The sequence below is a fragment of the Chaetura pelagica genome, unplaced genomic scaffold (assembly GCF_000747805.2).
Source record: "Chaetura pelagica isolate M959 unplaced genomic scaffold, ChaPel_1.0 scaffold192, whole genome shotgun sequence".
NCBI lineage: Eukaryota > Metazoa > Chordata > Aves > Apodiformes > Apodidae > Chaetura > Chaetura pelagica.
The window spans coordinates 388,314-412,250 of NW_009952570.1; the positions used below are offsets into that span (position 1 = coordinate 388,314).

Consider the following 23,937-nt stretch of genomic DNA (forward strand, 5'->3'; position numbering starts at 1 on the left):
TGGGTGCCCAGCCCAGCAGAGGTGTGTGCCCAGCCCAGCACAGGCGTGTGCCCAGCCCAGCACAGGTGTGTGCCCAGCAGCACAGGTGTGTGCCCAGCTCACCACTGCCAGCCGGGAGCCCACGGCGCCGCCGAGGTCGGGCGTGCAGATGCGGCTCAGCTTCTCGTAGTAACGCAGCTCGTAGTCCAGGATGATGCCGTTGGGCTGCTCGGGCTGGGGCCAGGAGAGGGTGATGCTCCTCATGGTGGCACTCACCTGGTGCATGATGGGGACGGTGGAGGGGGCTGCCAAGGAAGCGGGGAGGGAGGGAAAGTTAAGGGAGAAGGGAGGGATGAACCAGCAGCCCTAGGGAGGGGGGGGGAAAATCTCCTGGGTTGGTGGAGCAGCCCAGATCATCCAGGCTTGTGGAGCAGCCCAGACCTTCCAGGCTTGTGGATGTGTGTCCCATGGGACACCTTCACACATCAGCAGTGGGAAAAGCAGCATCTCTGCAGCGCATGTGGAGCCGGCAAGGGAATTCTGGCATTGAAGCTAATTATTCTTTTTAATTAGAGGTTTAGTCATCTCAAGTGTTCCCTCTCCCTGGGATTTGCTTGCTCCAAGGATATCACTCACGGAGGGGAAAAGACAGCAAAGCTGCCCCCATGGGGACAAACCAAGGTCCCCAGTGCTGAGGGTCCCCAGCTCTGCTGCTGGAACAGGCTCCCCATGGAGCAGCCTGTGCCACAGCCACCACCCCAGGGGCTGTGGGACACAGAGCAAAAATCTGCCCACCCTGAGGACAACAATGGGAAACCAGGGTAGGGAGACTCCAGCCCAGCAAATGGAGCCCAAGGTGCTGGAGCCTGCAGGGTGGGCTTTGGCTCAGCCTGGCCAGGGGAGCAGCTGGGCCTGCTCTCAGGGGCTCTCTGGGGATGCTGATTCTCAGCATCCAAACGTGCTACTAGCAGGAGTTCCATTTCCAAAGCCCAAACACTTGCACAACAGCCTCAAAACAACCTTCAACTGGTTGAACCCCCTGGGGGTCATGGCTCAAGGGTGCTCAAGAGGTGCAGTCTCCATCCCTGCAGCCCCCAAGACCTTCAAGGAGCAAACCAGAGCAGCCCCAGGCACCTTGTCTCAGCATTCCTGGAGAAAGGAAGATGCTCAGTGCTGGGTGTGAGCTTGGTGGGGCTTGTCCAACCCCCTTCCCTCCATGCTGTGCATTTCTGACCAGCCTTGCTGGCCCCATCACACTCCACATCGCTCCGTGGAGCCACCTGCAGGACTGGAGCTCACACACCACGGACAGAGCCAAGTCAGCACATGTCCTAAAAAAAAGCTGCCAGGCACCTTGTCCCCACTGCCACTACTCCCTGCCCTGCTCCTGAGTGCACTGCAGCAATCCCAGGGCTGTTCTGTGCCTGCAGGGAGCTGAACATCTGACATCCCCCAAAGCTGGGCATTCCAAAGCAGAGCACCCCCAGATCCAAGCAGCCCCAGAGTTGAGCACCTCTGGAGACAAGCATCCCTAGACACAATGGTCCCCAGAGCCAAGCATCCCAGAGCAGAGGATCCCAAAGCTAAGCACCCCTAGAGCAGAACATTCCAAAGCAGAGCACCCCCAGATCCGAGCAGCCCCAGAGTTGAGCACTCCTAGAGCCCAGCATCCCTGAAGCCAAACATCCACAGAGATGAGCATCCTAGAGCCAAGCATCTCTGGAGCTGAGCACCCCAGGAGCTGTGCATCCCCAGGAGCCAAGCATGCCCAGCAGCAGCAACACCAACCTTCCACCACCGAGGACACCAAATTAGCCAGGAGCCACTTTTCCAAAGGCTTTTTCCTCTCCAAGTTACCCTGGAAGGGCCAGAGCCAGCCAACATGGCCCTGACCCTGCACTTAATCCCACCAAACACCTCCAAGGGAGGCACCCAAGTCCCTCCACACCCAAAGAGGTGCTGGCACCCCTGCTCGCAGGGTCAGCTCCCTTTCCAGTGCAGGGAAAATGCCTCCTCCCCATGGATCCAGGGCAGGGTGCTGGGGAGGGAAGGTGGGGCAGCAGGAGCTGCGCTGAGCGCGGCTGCACCGGGAGCTACCGGTAACACGGCACCAGCTCTGTTTACCCAGCAGATTTAATCCCGTCCTTTCTTTTTAATCTCTCTACATGTTCTCCCAGAAGATGCTCATGGGCTGAAATTAAACACTTAGCTTGACTGCTGCTTTGTTAATTGCCACATTCCCCGCCCCGCTGGCAGGGCTGGCGGCACGGGCTGGGGCAGCCCTGCTGGATGCACACACCGCTCCACATCCACAGGGAGAATGGGGTTGGAAAACCCCCTGCAAAGGGATCCCAGGGGGTCAGCACCCATCCTACCCTTGGCACACCCAATCTGCTTCCATCTGGTGGCACCACAGCCTTAATGGCTCCAAACCCTCAGCTTTGATGGCTCCAGACCCTCAGCCTTGATGGCTTCAGACCCTCAGTCTTGATGGCTCCAGACCCCCAGCCTTGAAGGCTCCAAACACCCAGCCTTGATGGCTCCAAACACCCAGCCTTGATGGCTTCAAACCCCAGCTTTGATAGCTCCAAACCCCCAGCCTTGACGGCTCCGAACCCCCAGCCTTGACGGCTCCGAACCCCCAGCCCCACCTGATCCCCAGACTCACCAGCTTGGTTGGTGGTGATGTTGACGGAGACGTGCTGCGGTGGGAAGGGGCTCTTGCTGGAAACCCCATTGACAGCCTGAATCTCGAAGGTGTAGGGGGTGTGTGCCCAGAGGTTGCTGATGAAGACCCGGGTTTCTGTCAGCCCCAGCTGCCGGGGAACAAAGTCCACGTTGTCGTCGCAGCGGGAGCAGGAGCGCCGGTCTGAGCGGCACTTCTTGCAGACGATGTTGTAGGTGACATCGTCCCGACCCCCCGTCTCCCGCGGCGGGGGCCACTCCAGGATGATGGACGTCTCGTTGACGATGGAGATGACGTTGCGGGGGCTGGTCGGGACACCTGTGGGGAAGAGGGCACTTGGATCATCGAATCACAGGCTGGTTTGGGTTGGAAGGGACCTGAAAGACCATCCAGCTCCAACCCCCTGCATGGGCAGGGACACCTCCCAATCAGCCCAGGCTGCTCCAAGCCCCATCCAACCTGCCCTTCAACACTGCCAGGGATGGGGCAGCCACAGCTTCCCTGGGCAACCTGGGCCAGGCTCTCACCACCCTCACACTCCACAATTTCCTTCTCATGTCTCACCTCAATCTGCCCTCTTCCAGTTTTCATCCCTTCCCCCTTGTCCTCTCCCTCCCTGCCCTTGTCCCAAGTCCCTCCCCAGCTTTCCTGGAGCCCCTTCAGGCACTGGAAGGTGCTCTAAGGTCTCCCTGGAGCCTTCTCTTCTTCAGGCTGAACACCCCAACTCTCCCAGCCTGGCTCCAGAGCAGAGCTGCACCAGCCCTCCCATCATCTCTGTGGCCTCCTCTGGACTCTCTCCAACAGCTCCATGTTCTCCTTGTGTTGGGGGCTCCAGAACTGGACACAGTGTTCCAGGTGGGGCCTCACAGGAACCAAGTAGAGGGGGGGAATCCCCTCCATTGACCTGCTGCTCTCTTGAGCAGCTGGGATGTTAGATGGGAGATCAAAATTGCATTGATTCAACCTATCACAAATGCTTGAGAGGATGGGAAATGAAGGTGGGTCCACTTGGACATGCTTCTGGAACGGGGCTGGAGTCAGCAGGGAGTGATTCAGGAGGACTCCAGGTGGGAGAGGATCATCGAGACATGCTCAGATTTAGGGAGGGATTTAGGGTCAGCCAGGACAGCTCCACAGCCAAAACCACAAAATCCAGCTGCTGGGTTGTATTAAACAAGGGAAGTGATTAATTATTAGTGCTGGCTGGGCTGAGTGCTGCACTTCTGAGGAAGAAAAAGGGCTTTGCCACAGTGGGGGGAGCAATAAAGATGATGGAGGACTTGACCTGCAAGGAAAGGTTAAGAGAGTGAAGCACATCCCTCCTGGGGAAAACCATCCCGGGGAGTCCTCCACGTGTGTGTGCGCAGGGAAACATCATTAGTGCCTGCAGATTAATTAGCAGCCAGGGCTGGGCTGGGCAGAGGCAGCTCCTTCAGCATGGGGGTGATAAGAGCAGTGGGATGGAGAGGACATCCTGCATGGAGGACATCTGGCTGACATCCCTGTTCTGGCCACAGCTGGGAGGGGAAGGAGGGGACCCTGCTGCCTGTGCTGCCTCTCCCCCTGCTCCCTTGATTGCACCAGGCAGGCACTTTGGGAACCTCTCTGAGCTGTTGCTGCAGATACTGGGGATGACAGCATTTTGTTAAAATGCCTAGAAAAATGACAGCCTTTCAAAAAAGAGATATTCCATCCCCTTTCTTCTTTTTTTTCCCCCTCTTTGTGAAGGAAGCGTGCCCATTGGAGCAGCCACCAGCACAACATCCTCTCTGGAAAGGGCTTTTGTGGACACCAGGCACCACACACATCCCATGGTCCCGACACCCCAGATACCAAAGGGGGTTTACAGGAGCAGGGGTGGGGGACACACTGGGGGTCAGGACACCAGTTCCCAGGGGAGCCAGACCAGTGGGCTCACAAAGGCTGGGGACAAGGATCAATATGTAGCGAGTTGGCCTCAAAAAGCTCTCTCAGGAACCTGAAGCCAATCACCCTCTTTGTACCTGAAACAGACAATGTCTTTTCAAGCTTTTTTTTCAAGAAAAAGGCCCAGAAAACCACCTTCCCTCCCCAGCCCAGTGGCAATCTGCTGTCCCCCCAGATTCCTCCTGCAGGGGCATGGGGACAGGAGCCACCCCTGCAGGTATTGCCCTTGGGAAGGGCTCTGGCCCAGGGTGATTTAATCCTCTGACATGGAGGAACTTTGTCAGTGAACAGCTGGCACCTCCAATCAAGAGCATTGTACAAATATAACATCGAGAAGAAGAACTAAAAATCAGCAAATAGCCTTTTTTTCCCCACTGCATTACCCCAGCACAGCAGCCCTGTAAATCAGCCACACAACGAGACGTAACAAAGACCCGTAGATCATCTGCAGCCCTGCTACCTGCTGGCTGCCTCTCGTCTGGCAGCTCCACTGAGCCAGCAGAACATTCCAATTATTCCCTCCTTTCCCAGTTTTAGGGATTCCTCCCCCAGCACCCCAGGGTGTAGAGCATCCTTGTGCTGCAGCTCCCCAGTGGGCTGACCCGAGGGCCTGGAGAAGATGTTAGGGGGGGAGTTGAGGCTGAGACTAATGTTCCCATCAGGCTGAAGAGCACAGGGGCTTTCTTCTCTCCTGGGCTTTTCTCTCACCAAAAGACAGGCTTGAAGCCACCACTGCCATCCCAGGCAGGTCAGGCAGACATCTGAGTATGGCATGCAACCCCACACTGAATGCCAAGGCTTAGGCCTCCTTTCACCCCTAAAAAAGGACTCCATCTGCAAGACTATGAACAAGACAGCAACAGCAGATGACTCTGAATTCTCATGGATCCTGGGGACTATCTCCCTGCCGTCACCACCACTGCCAAGGTGAATATAAATTCAAGCAGCTGCCAGAGCTGCCAGAGAAGGAGTTTGTGGGGCTGTCCTGTTGCTCATCATTTGGTGGGTGCCATGGTGCTGTCCCAGAAAAGCAGAGCAAAGGGTGATGGAGCATCATCTGCTTGTGCCAGTGTGGTGGTGAAGGGATTCGTGTCAGCGTAAGGAGCATTTTGAGGTTTGGGTAACAATGGCCCAGCAGTGGTCTTTTTTGCACCCTTAGGGAGGTAAGCTGTGCCAGGGGAGGTTTAGATTGGAACATTTTCTTCACTGAAAGAGTTGTCAGGCCCTGGCCCAGGCTGCCCAGGGCAGGGGTGGAGTCCCTATCCCTGGAGGGATATCAAAGTCGTGTAGATGTGGTGCTGAGGGACATGGGGCAGTGGTGGCCTTGGCAGGGCTGGGGGAATGGTTGGACTTGATAATCCCAAAGGTCTTTTCCCACCCAAACAATTCTATGCTTCCACGATTCTACACACCACATGGAGAGTGATGGGTGCTCAGTGTGGGCACTCCAGTATCCCCAGAGCTGAACTCCTGTGGGGAAGCTGCCAGACACCCACCCAGCTGCTCACTCGCTCCCCTCTGCAGCAGGACGGGGGTGGGAAAGATGACAAAGCTCACGGATTGGGCAACTTTATCCCCAGTGCTTCCTCAAGCAGCAGAGGTGAGCAAGAGCCCCCAGCCAACCCCCATCATCTGTTACTCACTGGTGCAGGAGGCTGCTGGTGGATCCAGGTCTGCCCGGTAGTACCCGTTGCGGCAGGAGCAGAGCGGCGCGGCCTCGGCGGCGGAGCGGCTGTTGGGGGGACACGGTGTGCACCCCCCTGTGCCCTGGCTGGCCTTGAACGTCCCTGCTGGGCAGGCTGCAAGGAGAAAGAAATAAAAAGGTTTGGGTGCTGAGCAGCCCCAGGTGGAGGTGACAGCCTGGTTCTGTTCTTGGTAGAAAGAGAAGGAATGGATAGAGCAGAAGGGAGACACAGAAAAGCTCCATGTCTGTACCCGGGTGGCACTGCCCTACCCAGCCAGGAGGGCTAGGGTTTCCCATGCTGGAGCCAGCAGGAAAACACTGACCTGGTGCAGGGAGGACATAGTCACCAGCCAGGCAGGGTCCTGGGGCCACAGCAGCAGCTGGGTTCCCCACCATTCCCACCCAGGGACAGCAGGAGATGTAGGAACCCCTCCTGGCAGCGCTCATGGGGACAGGGACACTCAGGGGCAGGACAGCACTTCCCTTCTGCTGATCCAGAATGTCCCTTCTGCCACCCTGGCAGAATGGCTCCAGCCTCACACAGCCCTCCAGGCAGAATTTGATTACTTCATTTAAAAGCTGACATGGGACCCATGGCAGTGTCTTTGGGGGACCATCTCATTCATCCCTTCCCCCCCTGGGTCTAACAACTTTCCTGACCTTCAGCCCTCCGAGTTCACTCCAACAGGAAATGGTGGTGAATCCATAAACCAGAAGATGCTCCAGCTACAGTTGCAGCCAGGCTTTAATCAGCAAGGCAGGAGAGGTTTCATTCATCAACTATCTCACTGCTCCAAGGTTAGAGGGTGAAGATGGAGGGACAAAGACAGGGTCCCCTGCCCCACCCCACCAGTCCTCACTGGTGCTGATGGATGCTCATCCATCCCTGACACTTAAAAACCCTGTTGGTGACACTTATGCAACCAAAGGCAGCATCTACATTTTGGCTCCATCCTTCGTTCACCACCAGGCCAGGGAGAGGCTGTTCCTGGGCTCCCCCACAGGATGGTCCCACCTCTGCTGGGCTCCCAGCTCTGCTTCCAGGGTGCTGCCTCCCCCCTCCCCAAGGCACAGCTCTGCACACCCTGAGTGCCTCGTAAACACGGTGATGATTGAGATAATGGAAAGTGCCTCTTAGCCCCTGTCTGCTGCATCAGGATATGAGGCATCTCCCAGCAGCCATGGAGAGGAAATTAATAGGAGCAAGCAGGAGTAACCACTTTGATGCAATTTCCTTGGGAGATAGTGGACCATCTAATCTTTATTGGAGCCCTTTAACCTGTCATTCAAAACTCATGAAGGCCTCTTGCTCACACAGCCTTTCCAGATATTAAAAGATGATAAAAAGGGATAAATCAAAACAATATTTTACAATTTTATTATTCAGAGGATCTTCCCCCTCCCAGCTGCCTGCAATGAGCAGCCTCTTGCTACTAGCACTAATAGACTGGGGACATGGCATCCCAGAGGGACCAGCCACCACCTCATGCTGCCCCTTCCTCCTCCCCACCGTGGGAGGACTGAGAGTCCTTGGTGCCCTGCCACTGCCTTCCCCCACGTGTGGGCTCTGATGGAAGCAAGAGCCATCACCCACCACCTTGTACAGAGAGCTGGACAGGTGTGGTCACCATGCACTGGGTGGGCACACAAGGGGGAACTTCAGGATGCCAGCACAGAAGGCAGCTGGATGGAGACCCTTCCCTGAGCCATGCACACAGCCCAGCGCCCCACAGCAGCACAAGAAAGCAGTTACACCAGACACGTGAGGCAAGAGACACCACCAGGTGTGGACACCAAGACTTGGAGGTGGATCTCCATTTCTTCACCCCCTCATCCCACCACCACCTCCTCATGATGTCCCAGCAGCACTGTGCTCCCACCAGCAAACATGAGCATCCACGAGATGTGCAAGGGGTGGCTTGTGGGATCTAGAGCTGGAGAACTTGTTCAGAAACGTGCCTGAAACATGCTGGACTCTTTGGAAGAGCAGGAAGCAGGGGGCAGCAGTCCGAGGGAACAGCCACCTGGATTTTGATGGAAACGGATAGGAGAAGGAGGAAGGAAGACCAGAGGGTCACAGTGCTATGAACACTCCTCAGTGTTGAGCAGAGAGGCAGGCTGCTGGGTTGGTTGAAGGGGTTTGTTAATTTTTAATTACAATTAATCCAAGTGATGCTTTGTCAAAATACCTGAACAAAGGGAACCCAGCATCCTCAGGTTTCTCCTATCTCTTTGCTTATCCATACATTCCTGTAATCTGCAGGCACATGGCTCTTAATTGCTACTATTACCAATTAGCTTTTCTCTCCTGTAATTACACTGTGCTTGCCTGATGTCTCCTGCAGCTTCGGGGGAGGTTGATGCCTTCTCCTTCCTCCCAAAGCTGCTAAGGCGGCACACCCCCTCAGGCTCTGGCTGCTCCTCTCTTTCTGGAGGACCTGAACCACAAACCTCACCCTGAAGATAAAGACAAAACCCCCCAGACCCCAACAAGGCCCTGGTGGGATGTAGAGACCCAGGTAGTGTGGGCTCCATCATCCTTCAGATGGCAAACCCAGAGCCTGAACACCAGGCTTGAGCCCAGGAGGGAGCAATAAATCACCACAAAATGGCAAAGCCAATGTTTGCCTTGATTTAAGGGCTGCTGCAAGGAAATTCCCCAGAGCTTGGCAGGGTCTGGATCTGCAGAAGCCTCTTGGACCAGGCTGTGTCTCCCTGTCCCTGCCTCAGCACCTCCCAACACACCCCGGGTGCTGCTCGGCAGGGTGGGCACTCAGCTGCCCACTCAGCACCCGAGCCCAAAGCTGCCTGTGAACTGTGCATCCCACCAGGAATTCCAGGCAGCCCAGACCAGGCTTTGCCAGCAGGACCCCTTTCCCAGAGCCACCACAGGCCTTTGGGAGTGTTGCTGGGGAGCTGCTGAAACCTTGCTGAAAGATCATAGAATCATTCAGGTTGGAAGAGACCTTAAAGATCATCAAGTTCCAACCCCCCTGCCATGAGCAGGGATCCCCACCACTAGACCAGGTTGCACAAAACTTCCTCCAACCTGGCCTTAAAAACCTCCAGGGATGGGGCATCAACAGCCTCCCTGGGCAACTTGGGCCAGGCTCTCACCACCCTCACACTCCACAATTTCCTCCTCATGTCTCACCTCACTCTCCCCTCTGCCAGTTTTCATCCCTTCCCCCTTGTCCTCTCCCCCCCTGCCCTTGTCCCAAGTCCCTCCCCAGCTTTCCTGGAGCCCCTTCAGGCACTGGAAGGTGCTCTAAGGTCTCCCTGGAGCCTTCTCTTCTCCAGGCTGAACACCCCAACTCTCCCAGCCTGGCTCCAGAGCAGAGCTGCCTTCAGCCCTTGGATCATCTCCACGGCCCTTCTCTGGACCCTCTCCAACAGATCTATATCTTTCTTGTGCTGAGGGCACCAGAACTGTGCACAGCTCTGCAGGTGAGATCTGACCAGAGCAGAGCAGAGGGGCAAAATCCCCTCCTGGCCCTGCTGCCCACACTTCTTGTGATGCAGCCCAGGACACAATTGCCCCTCTGGGCTCCAGCTCTCACTGGTGGCTCATGTCCAGCATCTCATCTCCTCCCACCCCCAAGTCCTTCTTCTTAGGGCTGCTCTCCAGCCATTCTCCCCCCAGCCTGGATTGGTGCCTGGAGCTGCTGGGATGTCATCGCTGGAAGTTTTACAGGGGAGGGGAAATAAAACAGATGCAAATCAGGTGCCCAAGGGGATGGCAGGGCTGGCAGCTGATGTGCAGCACCCCACGGGGCTGAAGCTGGGGCAACCCCAGCCAGAGCTGCCCCTCAAGTCCCCCAAAAGGACGGGGATGTGTCTACATCCCACCCGGGGCAGAACCCCCAGTAGAGACACCAGAGCTGCAGCCCCGCTCTCCTCACTCCTCAAGCTTGCACAGCGTGGGAGGAATTACTGAAGAAGAATTGAGAGGCTTTTTGCTGCTCAAAACTCTCTTGCACTGTGTTTCCTGCACCCTTATCTTTCGGGTGCCAGGGCTTCTAGGAAGAGTGGAGGTGGCTGGGATTGCCCTGCTCACCCAGCCCAGCTCCTGCCCAAGGCCAGCCATCCTCCCCAGACCAGACACTCAGCAGAAAGGCTGCAAAAGCACAGGGGTATCCAAGCATTTCATGTTTCAAACTAAATCCTCTCAGTTAACACCTGCAACTTGCACTTTTTAATTACTCTCTCAGGGAAGCTTTAGTCAAAGATTAAAAAAAAAAAAAGAAGAGGAGGAAGAAACAAAGAAAGGAGACATCTCCTCTATATTATCTTGCTCTAAAGCTCCCTGAGGACACAGAGTGGCATTTATTTTCCTTATCAGGTTTCAAAATGGGAGCTTCTGCAAAGAATTACCAACTTCAGCTGGCATCCCCCCATCTCCTGGCCCCAGGATTCCACCAGCTCCCCTGTCCTGCCGCAAACCCAGCGCGTGCCATCCATCACCCCTGAGCCTCTGGCTAACCACGTTTGCCAGGTATTCCCAAATTCAAGGTCAGGTTTGGGTTTCCCTTTTGGGCCCAATGGCTTCATGGGGCAAATCCAGTGTCTTTAGGTCCATCTGTGGTCTTGCTGACAGAGCAGGTGATGAAAAGCTGTTTAGAAGTGGGGGTGCTGCACAAGGTGATGCCCTCGAGCACACTGGAGGTGAGGAGAGGATTCCCACAGGTAAAGGCACTAAACCCCTGGATGATCCACTCCTGCTCCAGGACACATGTCTGGAACCCATCAGCACCTCTGGAGATGAGCAGTGAAGAAGAAATGCCTTGTTGGGTTTGAGGGTCATGGAGAAAGGAGGAACTGTGGCTCCTTGCACTCACAACCCACCAGAAACGGGTTCAAGGCCATGTCACCGCTTTCTGAAAACTACAATTTATCACTAAGAAAAAAACCTGGCTCCTAAAACTGATACTTTTTGCACAAGACTCACAAATTTGGATGAAACCTAAAAAAGAGAGACATTTACTAGAAATCTCTTGCAGATACCTTCCACACTAAATGCAACTCTCTCCAAGCACACACACTAAAAAGAAATATAACGGGGAAAAAACAACAACCCAGCCAGTCCATTTTTCAGATTTCCAACTGGAGATTTCCTGATTAGCCCCAATTCCAGGTATTACAGCTGCAAGGCAGCTCTCCCTCCCAGAGAGCCTGCAGCCAGGCCAGGAAACCCTCCTAGATGCCTTCAGCTGCAAGACACCATCCAGCTAAATAAACACCTCTGTGACATGGGGAGCTACAGAAAAATGGCATTCAGAGAACATTGTGATCACAGGGACAGGCACTAGAACAGCCAGCATGGCTTCCCAGGGAGGCCCTCACCTCAGTTCCTGGGCAGGCAGTGTCACCAGGGACACACAGACAGGGCTGTAGAGCCGCCACAGCCCATTGCACAACGCAGGTTTCAATCCCTTGATGTGTTGCCAACACCAGGGGTTGCAGGCTGCAGTTTGGGGGGAAAAAAAGCAGGAGAATCAGGCAAGCTGTGAGCCATCTGAGGGCTACAGGGATGCTGCCTTCCCAACCCTGCTTTCATCTCCCACTTTATCCTCCCTGCAAACACCCAGGCAGGTTTAATTGCATCCCTGACTTGACGTTCTCCCATCATCCCTTCCCCCCATCTCTGCTGGGGAGGGGATTGAGCTGTTCAATGGATTCCCCCCCCATTTTTACTTGTTAATGATCTGATTCCCTTCTACACCAAGCTGAGCACTCACCTGTAGCACCCCAAGCCCTGACACAGCCACAGCGAGCTCAGCAAAGTGTACAGCTGTGCTGCCCTCAGCCCCACATCCAGAAATGAACCTGGAGGGGTTCCTGGGTTCAGAGCAATGCTGTACCTTGGTGAGCAGGGTACCCATGGCACACATCCTGCCTTCCTGCCCACACCCAAAAGGCAGACAGGGATCAGACCCAGCCTTGGAACACCCTGTCAGCCAACAAATCTCCTTTCCTACATCTATGGGACAGGACAACACAGATGGGGGAACAGCAGGAGCCCAAGTGTACCCGACCTTGAAGCACCCCAGGAAAGACAGACAGACAGATTCTTGCTCCTCCAGGGAGGGAAGCACAAGCCCCCGAGTACCATCACAACCCCAGCACCCTGGGGACAGCTCACCCCAGCCAGAGCCTTGTCCCAGGGAGGGAGAGAACCGCATTTTGGTACAGACTTCCCCATTTTTTGCTGCCAAATGCACAAACGGGATCAGACTGTGCTGCTCCCACCACGGGGCTGAGCGCTCGCTCGACTTGACAACAAACAACCCCCACCTTGTTGCCTTCTCTCTGTATTCCAGCCCTGTGCTGGCAGCAGCTCATGAGATAAACATGAGCAATCCCAGCATCTCGGTTTGTATCCTGCAGGCCAGGGGCTGCATCCCTCCCTGCTGCACGGAGGAAAGAGGCCCCAGCTCCTCGTGATGGAGCCAGTTAATTAAACCAGCCCTTCACCTCTGGAGGGACAGGTTGAGATCCGCCTCGGGACACATGTAAATTAAACTCAGCAGCTTCAGAGCCCGGCCTGCCATGGTTTATTCATGGAGAAATAGTAAAATTCAATGTGGGTTGTGGTGTTGTTTTTTTTTCCTCCTCAGGGCTGTTGTTTTGTTTGTTGGGTTTTCTGTTTTTTTCACCTCCTCTTCTCAGGGATGAGCGAGGAACCGCAGGGGAAAGCGCAGGACGGGATTGTGGAGGCACTTGTGGGATAGGCAGCTGAGCAAGGGCAATTAAGAGATAGCAGGGTGAGGGGTGAATTGTGTTTGGCTCTCCCAAAAATCCAACCCCTCATCAGCCAAGGATTTACTCCCCTGGGGAGGACAGAGAGGCTTGCAGGCTAAGCCACAAGTGCTTGGCTGCAAGCAAAATGCAGCCGATGCTCACGCAGAAGAATTTCTCCTCCAAGAAGGTGGGCTTGGGAAAATTAAGGGTTTCTGGCTGCAGAAGAGCTTAAATACCAACAGGCCAGCTGGTATCATGACCTTAAACCTGTATAAACCCAGAGCAAGGCATGGAAGTAGCCAGCTTTGGCTCTCTTGTGCTCTGACGCTTGCTGCCCATGGTACCCATCTTCCCAACTGATCCACACGTCCCCAGTTAATCACACTCTGGGCTTGGCTTTCTCTGTTCTTCATGGTTGGAGGGATTTTGAAGGTCTAAAGACAAAATGTGTCCCAGATCTGTTTGTTGGATGAGAAAGGGCCCTGGGCAGACGGCACTGTGGGGCTGCCAGCTCACTGCAGAGCTGGGGGAACTCTGTGGAGCTGTGCCCACCAAAACAGCCAATGGAAAGAAAAACAAAACCACTTCTCAAGGTCACTTGTGCAAACTGCTTTCCCTCCTGCTCCAGCTCCTCCACTGCAGCAGTGTGAGGCTGCCCAGTTTCCTGCTGCAGCTCCTTAGCCACCGGTTGCTCACATTCCTTCCATAAACCAGCCATCAAAAGAACAAACCCTGACCTGCCACTCCAGCACTTCTGCACCTGAAATCAGGGGAAAGGAAACACAGCTCATGGAGACCATGCAGTCCCCAGCCTGCTCCCATTCCTCCCTCATGTTCCAGCTCCTCCCCCTTAGGAATTAAAGCAGGGAGCAGAGGAGGCAGGCCCTGCAGGGAAGGCTGAGGCTGACACAACCCTGCTGAGTGCTCACTTCCAGTGATCAAAGGCTAAATAATTTGATCAAACGCGAGGCAATTTATCCCGGTAAGGCAGGGAGGCTCAGAGCGGCCGCAGCGCTGGCTGGTGCCAGATGCTCCCCAGCACCCCAGCCCTGCCTCAGCTCATCCATCTGAGTCAACAAATGAAGGGGGACGAAGTTCTCGGTGATGATTTGAGGCCGTTGAACCTTCTTACACTCTTTAAAAACCACCTTGCAGGCTGCCACGGACCCTTCCCTCTGCAGGGGTGCTCAGCTCTGCAAGAGGACAGGGTTGAGCTTGTTCCTGCCCCCCCAAGCCGGTGCAGGCACCACAGGCAAGGAGCTCAGCAGCTGTGGGAACAGCAGCCACAAATTAAATGCCATGACACAGCTCTCCTTGGGGATGTGATACAAGGAAAAGAGAGATTGATTTACCAGTAAACAGACAGCGGTGTCCAACCCCCCTACTCCTGGGCTTCCCCGGCCCTGCCGGCGCTAGATGAACATTTACATCTCTGCTCTACATTAAAACCAGAGCTGAGGGCTGGGGAGCAAGCCAAGAGATCCATCCTGTGCTGGCAATGAAAAATAATGTTAGGAGCAAGAGGATGAGCAGGATGGGGGCAGTGCAGGGAGCTCGATGGCAGTGCGAAGCATCGGGGCTCCAGTGGCAGGGCTGGAAAGCTGAGGTCTGCTCCAGGCTTTGGAAAGTTGCTCCTGCCTGGTTGCTCCTGCCTGACCTCCAGCCCCCTCAGCCCCACCACTTCACCATTTTTAACAAGCAGGGTGGTTTGTGACAGCTGGGTGTCCCACCATAGCTGCCAGCTGTGGATCCCTCAAGGCCTACAGCACGCTTGGTTTGATGAGGGTGATGGAACCATCCTGAGCTCAGGGTGGTTGGCACTGTGAAGGTGAGCAATGCTCACCTTGGTGACACTGATGTGCTCGGGTCCCACTGCCCCACATCACAGCAGGTGAACCAGAGCTGCCCATGCAGGGCATGAGCAAAGAGGGGACCAACCAGGTCCGGTCCCAGGTGACCAGGGACAATCCCAGCACTGCAACATCACCAGCAACGATCATCCCATTGAGTGTGAAGCAAACAGCTGGAGGAACAAGATTCAGGCTAGGATCCATGTTCCAAAAACACAAGGCCCAGAAGATGCTCTAATCCCACCCCAGCCCTCAGGCCCAGATCATTTCCCCAGCATGAGACTCCAGGAGCTGATGGGCATGGACTGGAAGCTGCAGAGAAGAACCAAATACTTTCATGTGCTGCTTAACCCAGCACATCACGTTGACAGCATCCACAGGAGCTGTCATGCCACCCGAGGAGCAGGAGAGCAAGCTGCCACAAAAACTCATGGTGGGTCTCTAGAGCAGGCATGGAGGTGCTGGCAGGGTTAGAGACCCCTGAAAATGACCTGACTTTGCTTTGCAACTGGCAGAGTCTCCAGGGATTTCGGGATCAGATGATGTTACTCCGTAACTCCAGGCCCTCAATGACCAGGCAAACAGGAGCGTGGTGGGCAGCGTTGCCCCTGGGCTCCCCAAGGCACAAAACTCTCCTGGCTGGGAAGCAAATGACTCCTGTTTCTAATAGGAACTAATTAAGCACCTTTTCCTCCTCTGCCAGCTCACGCCACACTGTGTCCCCTCAATCTAGAGAGCATCAAGTGCTTATTAATTATGCCTGAAGTGATTCCTCATTAGTGCTGACACCGCGAAGGATGAGTCACCCCGGGCTGGGGCTGGGAGAGCTTCAGCCACAGGGCCAGGCACTGTCTGCTGACACATGGCTTCCTTGTGTCCCTGCCATGGCACTGGGGGACATCCTGCCTTGGGTTGCACATGGGTGGTAGGATACCCCATCATGGAGCAAGACCCACCCATCCCAGCAAAGATGAGCCTTGGGGGCTACAGTTTGGCAGAATGCTTGAGGACCATACCCAGGGATGGATGATATAATCCCAGACTGGTTTGGGTTGGAAGGGATTGGAAGGGACCTTAAAGATCACTCAGTGCCAACCCCCTGCATGGGCAGGGACACCTCCCACCAGCCCAGGTTGCTCCAAGCCCCATCCAACCTGCCCTTCAACACTGCCAGGGATGGGGCAGCCACAGCTTCCCTGGGCAACCTGTTCCAGTGTCTCACCACCCTCAGAGCAAAGAATTTCTTCCTACTGTCTAATCTAAATCTTCCCTCTTCCAGTTTTAAACCATTTCCCCTCATCCTATCACTATACACCATTGTGAAAAGTCCCTGCCCAGCTTTCCTGGAACCCGTTCAGGCACTGGAAGATTGCAGTAAGGTTTCCCTGAGATGGATTCAGCATGGGAAAACAGATTTGGCACAGGACGACATCCCAACCAAGGTAGAACTGCTCTCCTACATCCCTCATCCACCCCAAAAGCCCCATGCATGGAATTAATTAGAAAAGTAATTAAGAGAGCTCCCCTATGAATATTTATAATGGAGTGAGCCATGATTATTCCTCCTCAGAGGAAAGGCACCTCCTAACCCAGCTGTAGATAGGAGAGGGAGACCTGGGACTGGACCCACTGGTTGCTCCTGCCTTCACGTCTGATGGTCCAGTCCTGGTCCCTGGGAATCTGCCTGCCTCACCCCACACCCACCTGAGCACTGTGCTTCCCTTCCACCTCCAGGGGTGGCATTTTCAGCGGCAAGCTGGAATCCCTGCAGTTGGGGACAATTTCCTGTGATTTCTTCAGATGGGCATCACTGACTCCTGTTTTGTACCATTTCTCTCTTCCCAACACAGAATCAGATAATTTTTTGAGTTGGAAGGGACCTTAAAGATCATCCAGATCCAACCCCCTGCATGGGCAGGCACACCTCCCACCAGCCCAGGTTGCTCCAAGCCCCATCCAACCTGCCCTTCAACACTGCCAGGGATGGGGCAGCCACAGCTTCCCTGGGCAACCTGGGCCAGGCTCTCACCACCCTCACACTCCACAATTCCCTCCTCATGTCTCACCTCAATCTGCCCTCTTCCAGTTTTCATTCCTTCCCCCGTGTCCTCTCCCTCCCTGCCCTTGTCCCAAGTCCCTCCCCAGCTTTCCTGGAGCCCCTCCAGGCACTGGAAGGTGCTCTAAGGTCTCCCTGGAGCCTTCTCTTCTCCAGGCTGAACACCCCAGCTCCCTCAGCCTGTCCTCATCAAAGAGCTGCTCCAGCCCTCGGGTCATTCTCGTGGCCCTTCTCTGGCCACGTTCCAACAGCCCCACATCTCTCTTGTGCTGGGGCACCAGAGCTGGACACAGTATTCCAGGTGAGGTCTCCCCAGGGCAGAGCAGAGGGGCAGAACCACCTCTCTGGATCTGCTGGCCACACTTCTTTTGATGCAGCCCAGGATGGAGTTGGCCTTCTGGGCTGCAGCTGCACATGGTGCTCGTGTCCAGCTTTTGATCCACTAGGATCCCCAGGTCCTTTTCCACCCTATGTACTCAAACACTGGCCACTGCCATCAACTTGCCCTGCTCCTGCCCTCATCTCCTGGAGACAGAAAATGTTTAAATGGACATCTCTCTGCTGGGACATCTCTGCACCAGGACAGCCCTGTGTCATCTGCCAATCCATGGAGAGTTGTCCCAGCGTAGAGATGTCCCAGCAAAGAGCTGTTTTGTAGAGAGTTGTCCCATGGAGAGTTGTCCTAGACCCCTTTCTTCCATACTCTTCGTCTCCACTCCATTCCTAAAACATTGCCCCTCCAAATTGCTCATTTCCAAGCACCTTTCCCCAGCAAGCTGCTGAGTCCCCACCTCGCAACATTCATCTCAACTTCCCAACAATCCTAAATGTAACAGCATGGGAAAGCACACAGCACCATGGATATTTTTATTTCCCTTCCCAGTTTCCTCTCCCCACACATGGCTGTGCTTAAAAGCTTCCTGACCCAGCTCCAGCCAGCTGGAGAGCAGGTCCTGGAGCATCCACACCCCTGGGCAGCCCAGTCTTGCTGCCACCAGGCACTGCTACAAAAGAAATACCTTGACAAAAAATTCTCTCTCATGGGACTTGGTCTCCACTACCAAAGAGAAACAGGAAGCAAAAACAGATGAAAAAGCCAATCTAAGAGTCAGGCTCCTCGGGCAGTGCGTGGCCACGGTGCTGGGGCAGAGGAGAGGGAACCCCAAGGATCATAAGACACTTGGGTGTCCTCCCACGTCCCTCAGCCACTGCAGTTCTCCTCTAGCACCATGCTCACAGATGGAAAATTCAGCCAGGGCCAAATTTCCACCCTCTCCTTCTCACATGAGGCCAGATGCTCAGTCCCAGAGCAGCAGCCTGGCTGGTGGATCAACAGCAAATGGAGGAGGCAGAGATGATGTTCATCCCATGGTGAAGTGCTGGTGTTTTGGAGACCAGAGCCACCATAGCAGCCACTGGGGCTGAGTGGCACAGACCAGCTGAGACCCCAGCCTGCAAGGAGCTCAAAGGAGGAGCTCAAAGGAGAAGTCAAAGCAGACAACAGGTTACAGCAACTCAACGTGACTCAGCTCTAACATAACTACCAACACTGCTGGTTGGGAGGGTTGCTGGACGGAGTGCAGAGCAGCTCCAAGCATTTCCCAGGCTGGGGAGTGAAAAACCTATGGCAGCTCATCCTCTGCAGCTCCCTGACAAGCAAGGTGGAGCTGGAGCAGGTGGCATTCCAAAAGCTCAATGTGCAAGCGGAAACCAGTACTGGTGTGTTCCTCTCAAGGGCCCATATTGAGACCAGTACTATTTAATATCTTGCTCCCTCAGCAAGTTTGAAACATCTCTGCTATGAAGAAAGGATGAAAGAGTTGGGTTTTTTCAGCCTGGAGAAGAGAAGGCTCCATGGAGACTTTATTGTAGCCTTTCAGTAAATACAGGAGGCTTGTAAAAAAGATGGAGAGAGACTTTAGACCAAGGCCTGTAGTGACTGGACAAGGGAAACAGTTTTAAACTAAAGTAGGATAGGTTTAGCTTGGACATGAGGAAGAACTTGTTTATGATGAGGGCGGTGAGACACTGGAAGAGCTTTGTCCAGAGAAGATGTGGATGGCCCATCATGGGAAGTGCTCAAGATCAAGCTGTTTGGGACTTTGAGAAACCTGGTCTAGTGAAACATGTCCCTGCCTCCAGCAGGGGGTTGGAGGGGATGATCTTTGAAGGTCCCTTCCAGCCAAACAATTCCATCATTCTGTGATTCCCACACAAGCTCATCCCCATTCCACAGCAGGAAGGCAGGCAACCTGCTCAAAAGCTCCCAACTTCTCCCTGCCAAAATCCCCACCAGCATAGCAACAAGCAGACAAAAAGCAGTAATCTCCTCCATCCTCAACATCTGTTACACGTAAATCCAAGCCACCCAGGATTGCAGGGATTTGCTGTACACAGGCAACTCTGGAAGCTTTTCTTAGCTGTGAAACATAATTTGCACCCTGGGCTCTCTAGGAATAAGTTGTCTTCAATAATAACAGATGATTAAGAGCTCATTAACAGATCAGATGTGGAGGCAGGAGGTCTCTGATAGCTCCAGGTCTCACCTGGAGGTCTCACCCTGTCACCTTCATCCCAGCACAGCAAACCCTGCTCGCCTGGCACGGTGAAATGGATTTAGGCAGAAGATGAGGGCCCCCAGCAGCCCCCAGGGAACATTTTTGTTATGCCCACAACTATTTCAGGCTTTCAAAGAGATTCCCCGTGTGGCACCAGAGCAAACCCCAGAACACCAAAGCAAACCCTGCTCCCCAGGAGGGCAGGTGGCTCATCCTGTATGGCAGAGGGGACACACATGCCAGAGTGGGTCAGCCTGGCCCAGAGCTACATCCAGGGCAGGTTTATCAAGCAACTGGCCTTAAGCACCTCCATGACATCACACCTGGATGCAGAGAGGTTGATGTATTAACAAAATCAGATCAAAAATAAGTCAATATCAAGTCTCAACTCACAGGCAATTGACCCTCTGGGCTGCAGACCCAGCAGAAGAGAGCTGGTCGACCTGGAGCAGAATTCCAATCCCTAATTCCCCTCAGACATCGGTTCCCCAGGACTCTTCTGCTTTTACAGACAAGATCTGGACAGCAAAGCCCAGATACCAGACCAGCCCCTGCCTCCAGCACAGCACACAGCCCCGTGCCCTGGGCTTTCCAACCCTCACCCCAAAAAAAAGCCAGGAGAGGGTGAAGCTTTGCCCACATGGACAAGAGCATTGTCCCAGAGAGTCCCTGGGATGTGATAAGTGGAAAGCAGCCTCAGCCAAGGGACACTCCCTGCACACCAGCAGCTCAGCAATGACCACACAGGATGTGGCCACCCTGAGAACACTGAGGTGACCAGCTCCTACCCTCTGCCTGCAGCTCTCTCCTTCCTAAAAACCACTTCTCATGGTTAAACATCACCCAGTCAGGTGAGCCCTGGGCTTCACACCAGACCCAAGTGATGCAGCTGCACCCCACCCCACTAATGACATCTTCCCAGTTGCTGCTGGCTGGGCGAGGCTGCCCTGGGCAGGGAAACATCGATCCTCTCCTCCCATGGGTTGTCTATCTCCATTTGAGGTGTCCACAATTGAATATTCAGTCTGGGTTGATGATCCAACAGACTCAGGGGCTGGTTACTTGGCCAGGAACCTGCTGCAGATGGATGGGTTGGTTTTCCCAGGGCTCCTCCAGCCACAGCCCCCGCTCCAGCGCCGAGGCTTTGATTTAATCACCACGCTCCTGCTCTCCAAGCATCCTCTGAGAGACAAGACACTGGGCATGACAAATGGCCACTTGCAGCACACTCAGAGCTAACACTCCATCCGTCAGCCTCAGGGTGCAGAACAACCCGGGCAGTGGGCACAAGAGCTTTGCAGAAGGTGGAAAATTAAAACCTCGCTAATCCAATCGATTTTCCTTTTCCCCCTCATTTTGGTGGGCTCCATCCTCCCTCTGCACATCTCCGTGGTCCCTTGGCTGGCAGCTCCAACCATATGCAAAACTCCTCTGAGAGCCAGAGGAAAAGCAGCAGGACCAGCCCACGGCTTTCTCCCAGCTTGCATTCACACCACCCATGACAACATCCCCAGCAAAGGCGTGTCCCTCCAGCAGAGGCTGCAGGAGACCTGCAGAGCCTGACTGCAAACCCAGGCAGCAGCTCCCAAGCCCTGCCCTGCTGGGTTACTTCACGGCTTGGGAGGGCAGCAAAAACTTAGTTTTGTAATTATTCTGACTAGCCAGCTGAAGGAAAAAAAAAACCACAAAAACAAACAAAAAAAAACACCAACAAAAAACACAACCCCAAACAAACCTCCTTCTTTAATTATTACTATGCTAGATTAAAAAACTCTTTTTAGTTATTATTACTGCTACTACCCAGCTAGAGTAATAAAAAGGAGGGGGTTTTATTATTATTACTAGCTAGCTGGAGTAGAAAAAAATCCTCTTTTTTATCTTTTTAGCAGCCAGCTGGGAATGATGCTGGCTCCTGAAGAGCTTGCCATGGGCTGCTGGGTGTAGCACACAGGCGAGATTCCCAACCCTTGCAAGCAACCAGCAGGAACTGGAGCTGGTTGGAGCCCTTCCCAACAAAGCTATCGTGACTTTAAAAAAAAAAAACAACACACCACGAAACACAACAAAACCAAAAGGAAAAAGTTACAGAAAGGCTTTAAAACTCGCCGGGCTGAGTCAGTGGGTTTGCCAGGTGCTGGCTGCTTGCAAACAAGGGTGGGAACAATGCGGGCGCCGGACACCGGCTGGATCCTGTGCTTCCTCAGGGCTCTCCCATTGTCCTGGAGAACAATTCCTGCTCCGGTGGGAGAGCAAAGGGCCTTCGCCGCCGTGGCGACGGGCTGGGAGTGGGTGAGGTTAGGGAAAGGGAAAAACAGGGCTGGGTTTTGCAGCAGGGATGCTCAGAGAGTCCCTGTTGGCGGCAGCCCCTGCCAGCGCACCCCGACATCCCCCCAAAGAGGTGTTTCCCCAAGGGCTACAGCTGCTGTGGGAGGTTTCCAAGATGGACCAGTAACAACCCAAGGGGGTGGAAGCAGATTTGTGCCCTGATTTGTAAACAGGCTGGTGAAAAGACCCTTGGGGGGACAAAAAACCGAACAAGGAGGGGGGGTGTTTCTACCTCTTTTAAAGACTGGAATCAATTTAACACTCCTCGTTATGGAGGGAGGAAAATAAATAAATGGCCCAGGGTACAATTTGAGGATGGGGGAAAAAAAAAAAAAGAGGATATGCAGGAAAATACAAGCCATACAGCACAGCCAAGGGGCTGCTCCCTAATCCATGTGCTGCTACAGTCCAGCCCTGCTGAGCTCCCTCAGCTCTTGCTCACCCCTTCCCTGGTGCATCTTCCAGGTTTCTCCTTCATTTGTCCTTCGGAGGGTTCTGGATGGCAGAGGTGACCCCAGGGTGGGGGGTCAGGATTTGGGGCACAGAGCTGGCAAGGAGTGGCTATGGAGGCTGAAGCTCCCCCACCAGCTCCAACCATGGTCCTTCCCCCTTCCTGCTCCCTGGGAGAGAAAAGGGCCCAAATCCACTTTGGCTAATCGTGTCTAATTAAGACTTCCATTAAAACCCATCACACTCATTAGAAAAAAAAGGTAACAAGGTTTTCCTGGACATTTTCCTTGCAAAATTACTACAGGGGTTAATGGATGCCTTCATTAAGGTATAATTTAAGAAAAATCACACTTTTTTTTTTCCTCTCTTCCCCCCTTTTTTTTTTTTGGAGTCACAGTGATTCAAACGAGGCTCCTCTGCTGTGGTAAAACTGGGCTGGCTGTTCCACCCAGTGGTGGGAGCTGGGAGATCGCTGCCAGGAGAAGGCAAAGCCCCTGCAACAAAGGGCAGCATCCCTCTGTCCCTCTGGCATCACCCCTGTATTCGGGAAGAGTTGGGACAGCTGCTATTTCCTGGTGGGAAAGCAGCTTGGGCTGACACAGGATGGGAAAAGGGGCAGGAAACTTGACATTGTGCAAAGAAATGGAAAAGAATAAAGAGCAAAAGGCTCATTTTTAAAGGTTGGAGGTTTGAAGCTGCTCCCCCTTGTCCTCTCCCTCCCTGCCCTTGTCCCAAGCCCCTCCCCAGCTCTCCTGGAGCCCCTTTAGGCACTGGAAGGTGCTCTAAGGTCTCCCTGGAGCCTTCTCTTCTCCAGGCTGAACGCCCCAACTCTCCCAGCCTGGCTCCAGAGCAGAGCTGCTCCAGCCCTCCCAGCATCTCTGTGGCCTCCTCTGGACTCTTTTCCAGGAGCCTCATGCCCTTCTTATATTGGGGGCTCCACAACAAGACCCAGCACTGCAGGTACCAGCAGAATTAGGGGGCAAAAAGCCACCATCCTAAAAACCCAAAAAGGCTTTTCCGCACCCCCGTGGTGCTTGGTGTGCTGGTCCCTCCCCAGGCATCTCTGCCATCCTGGGCTGGATGCTCCTCAAGGTGCAGGGAACAGGGTCCCATGTCCCTGCAACACAGCAAGGCAGCCCAGGGTACAGGGAGCACCAGGAGGGAGCACCACGGGGTGGGGAGAGACCCAAAAGACCCTGCTCTCAGTACAAGCAACGACACGATCAGGTAAACTGGACATCTCTCTTATTTTAAGTGTTAGCAAATTATTCTCCTACTCATTACAAAATGTACATTTTTTTTTTTTTTTAAACCCCCACACTATCAATTCCATGCTCTGCTATTGTTCCCAGCCTTCTGTGATAGAGAAATAAAAACAAATCAATCCTTATCCCCAGGGCTAATGGTGGGAGGGGAGGATAATGGGCAATTCAGCCTGGGCCACTTGCTCCTTCACGTTCAACTGGTGGGAGTTGTCCCCCTGCTCCTTCCCAAATCCAGCCCTCCAGACACAAGGCAGAGGGAAGGACAAATGGAGGAAGGAGACAAAGAAACCATGAGGAGGGCTGTGAGGAACCCACACTGATCTTCAGCAAAACTCAGCACAGGCTGGTGAGCTGAAGAAGGGCTGGAGGACCCGGACACCAATGGGCTGGAGAAGCCCCAGTGCCTTGCAGGAAAAG

General features: G+C 54.2%; 1 protein-coding gene across 3 annotated transcripts in view; it reads right to left on the reverse strand.

The window, feature by feature from the left end:
• The window catches only part of EPHB1 (EPH receptor B1), a 50,588-nt gene that overhangs the window by 16,993 nt on the left and 9,658 nt on the right, over positions 1 to 23,937 (reverse strand). The window contains exons 3-5 of one of the 3 annotated variants that reach the window (XM_009993490.1): positions 6,235 to 6,390; positions 2,648 to 2,983; positions 162 to 284 (exon numbers count right to left, since the gene is read on the reverse strand). In XM_009993490.1, the coding sequence (XP_009991792.1) occupies positions 162 to 284; positions 2,648 to 2,983; positions 6,235 to 6,390 (615 nt within the window). Of the gene's footprint in view, positions 1 to 102; positions 285 to 2,647; positions 2,984 to 6,234; positions 6,391 to 23,937 lie in introns of all 3 variants that reach the window. The other 2 variants (XM_009993492.1, XM_009993489.1) reach the window with 2 other exon arrangements.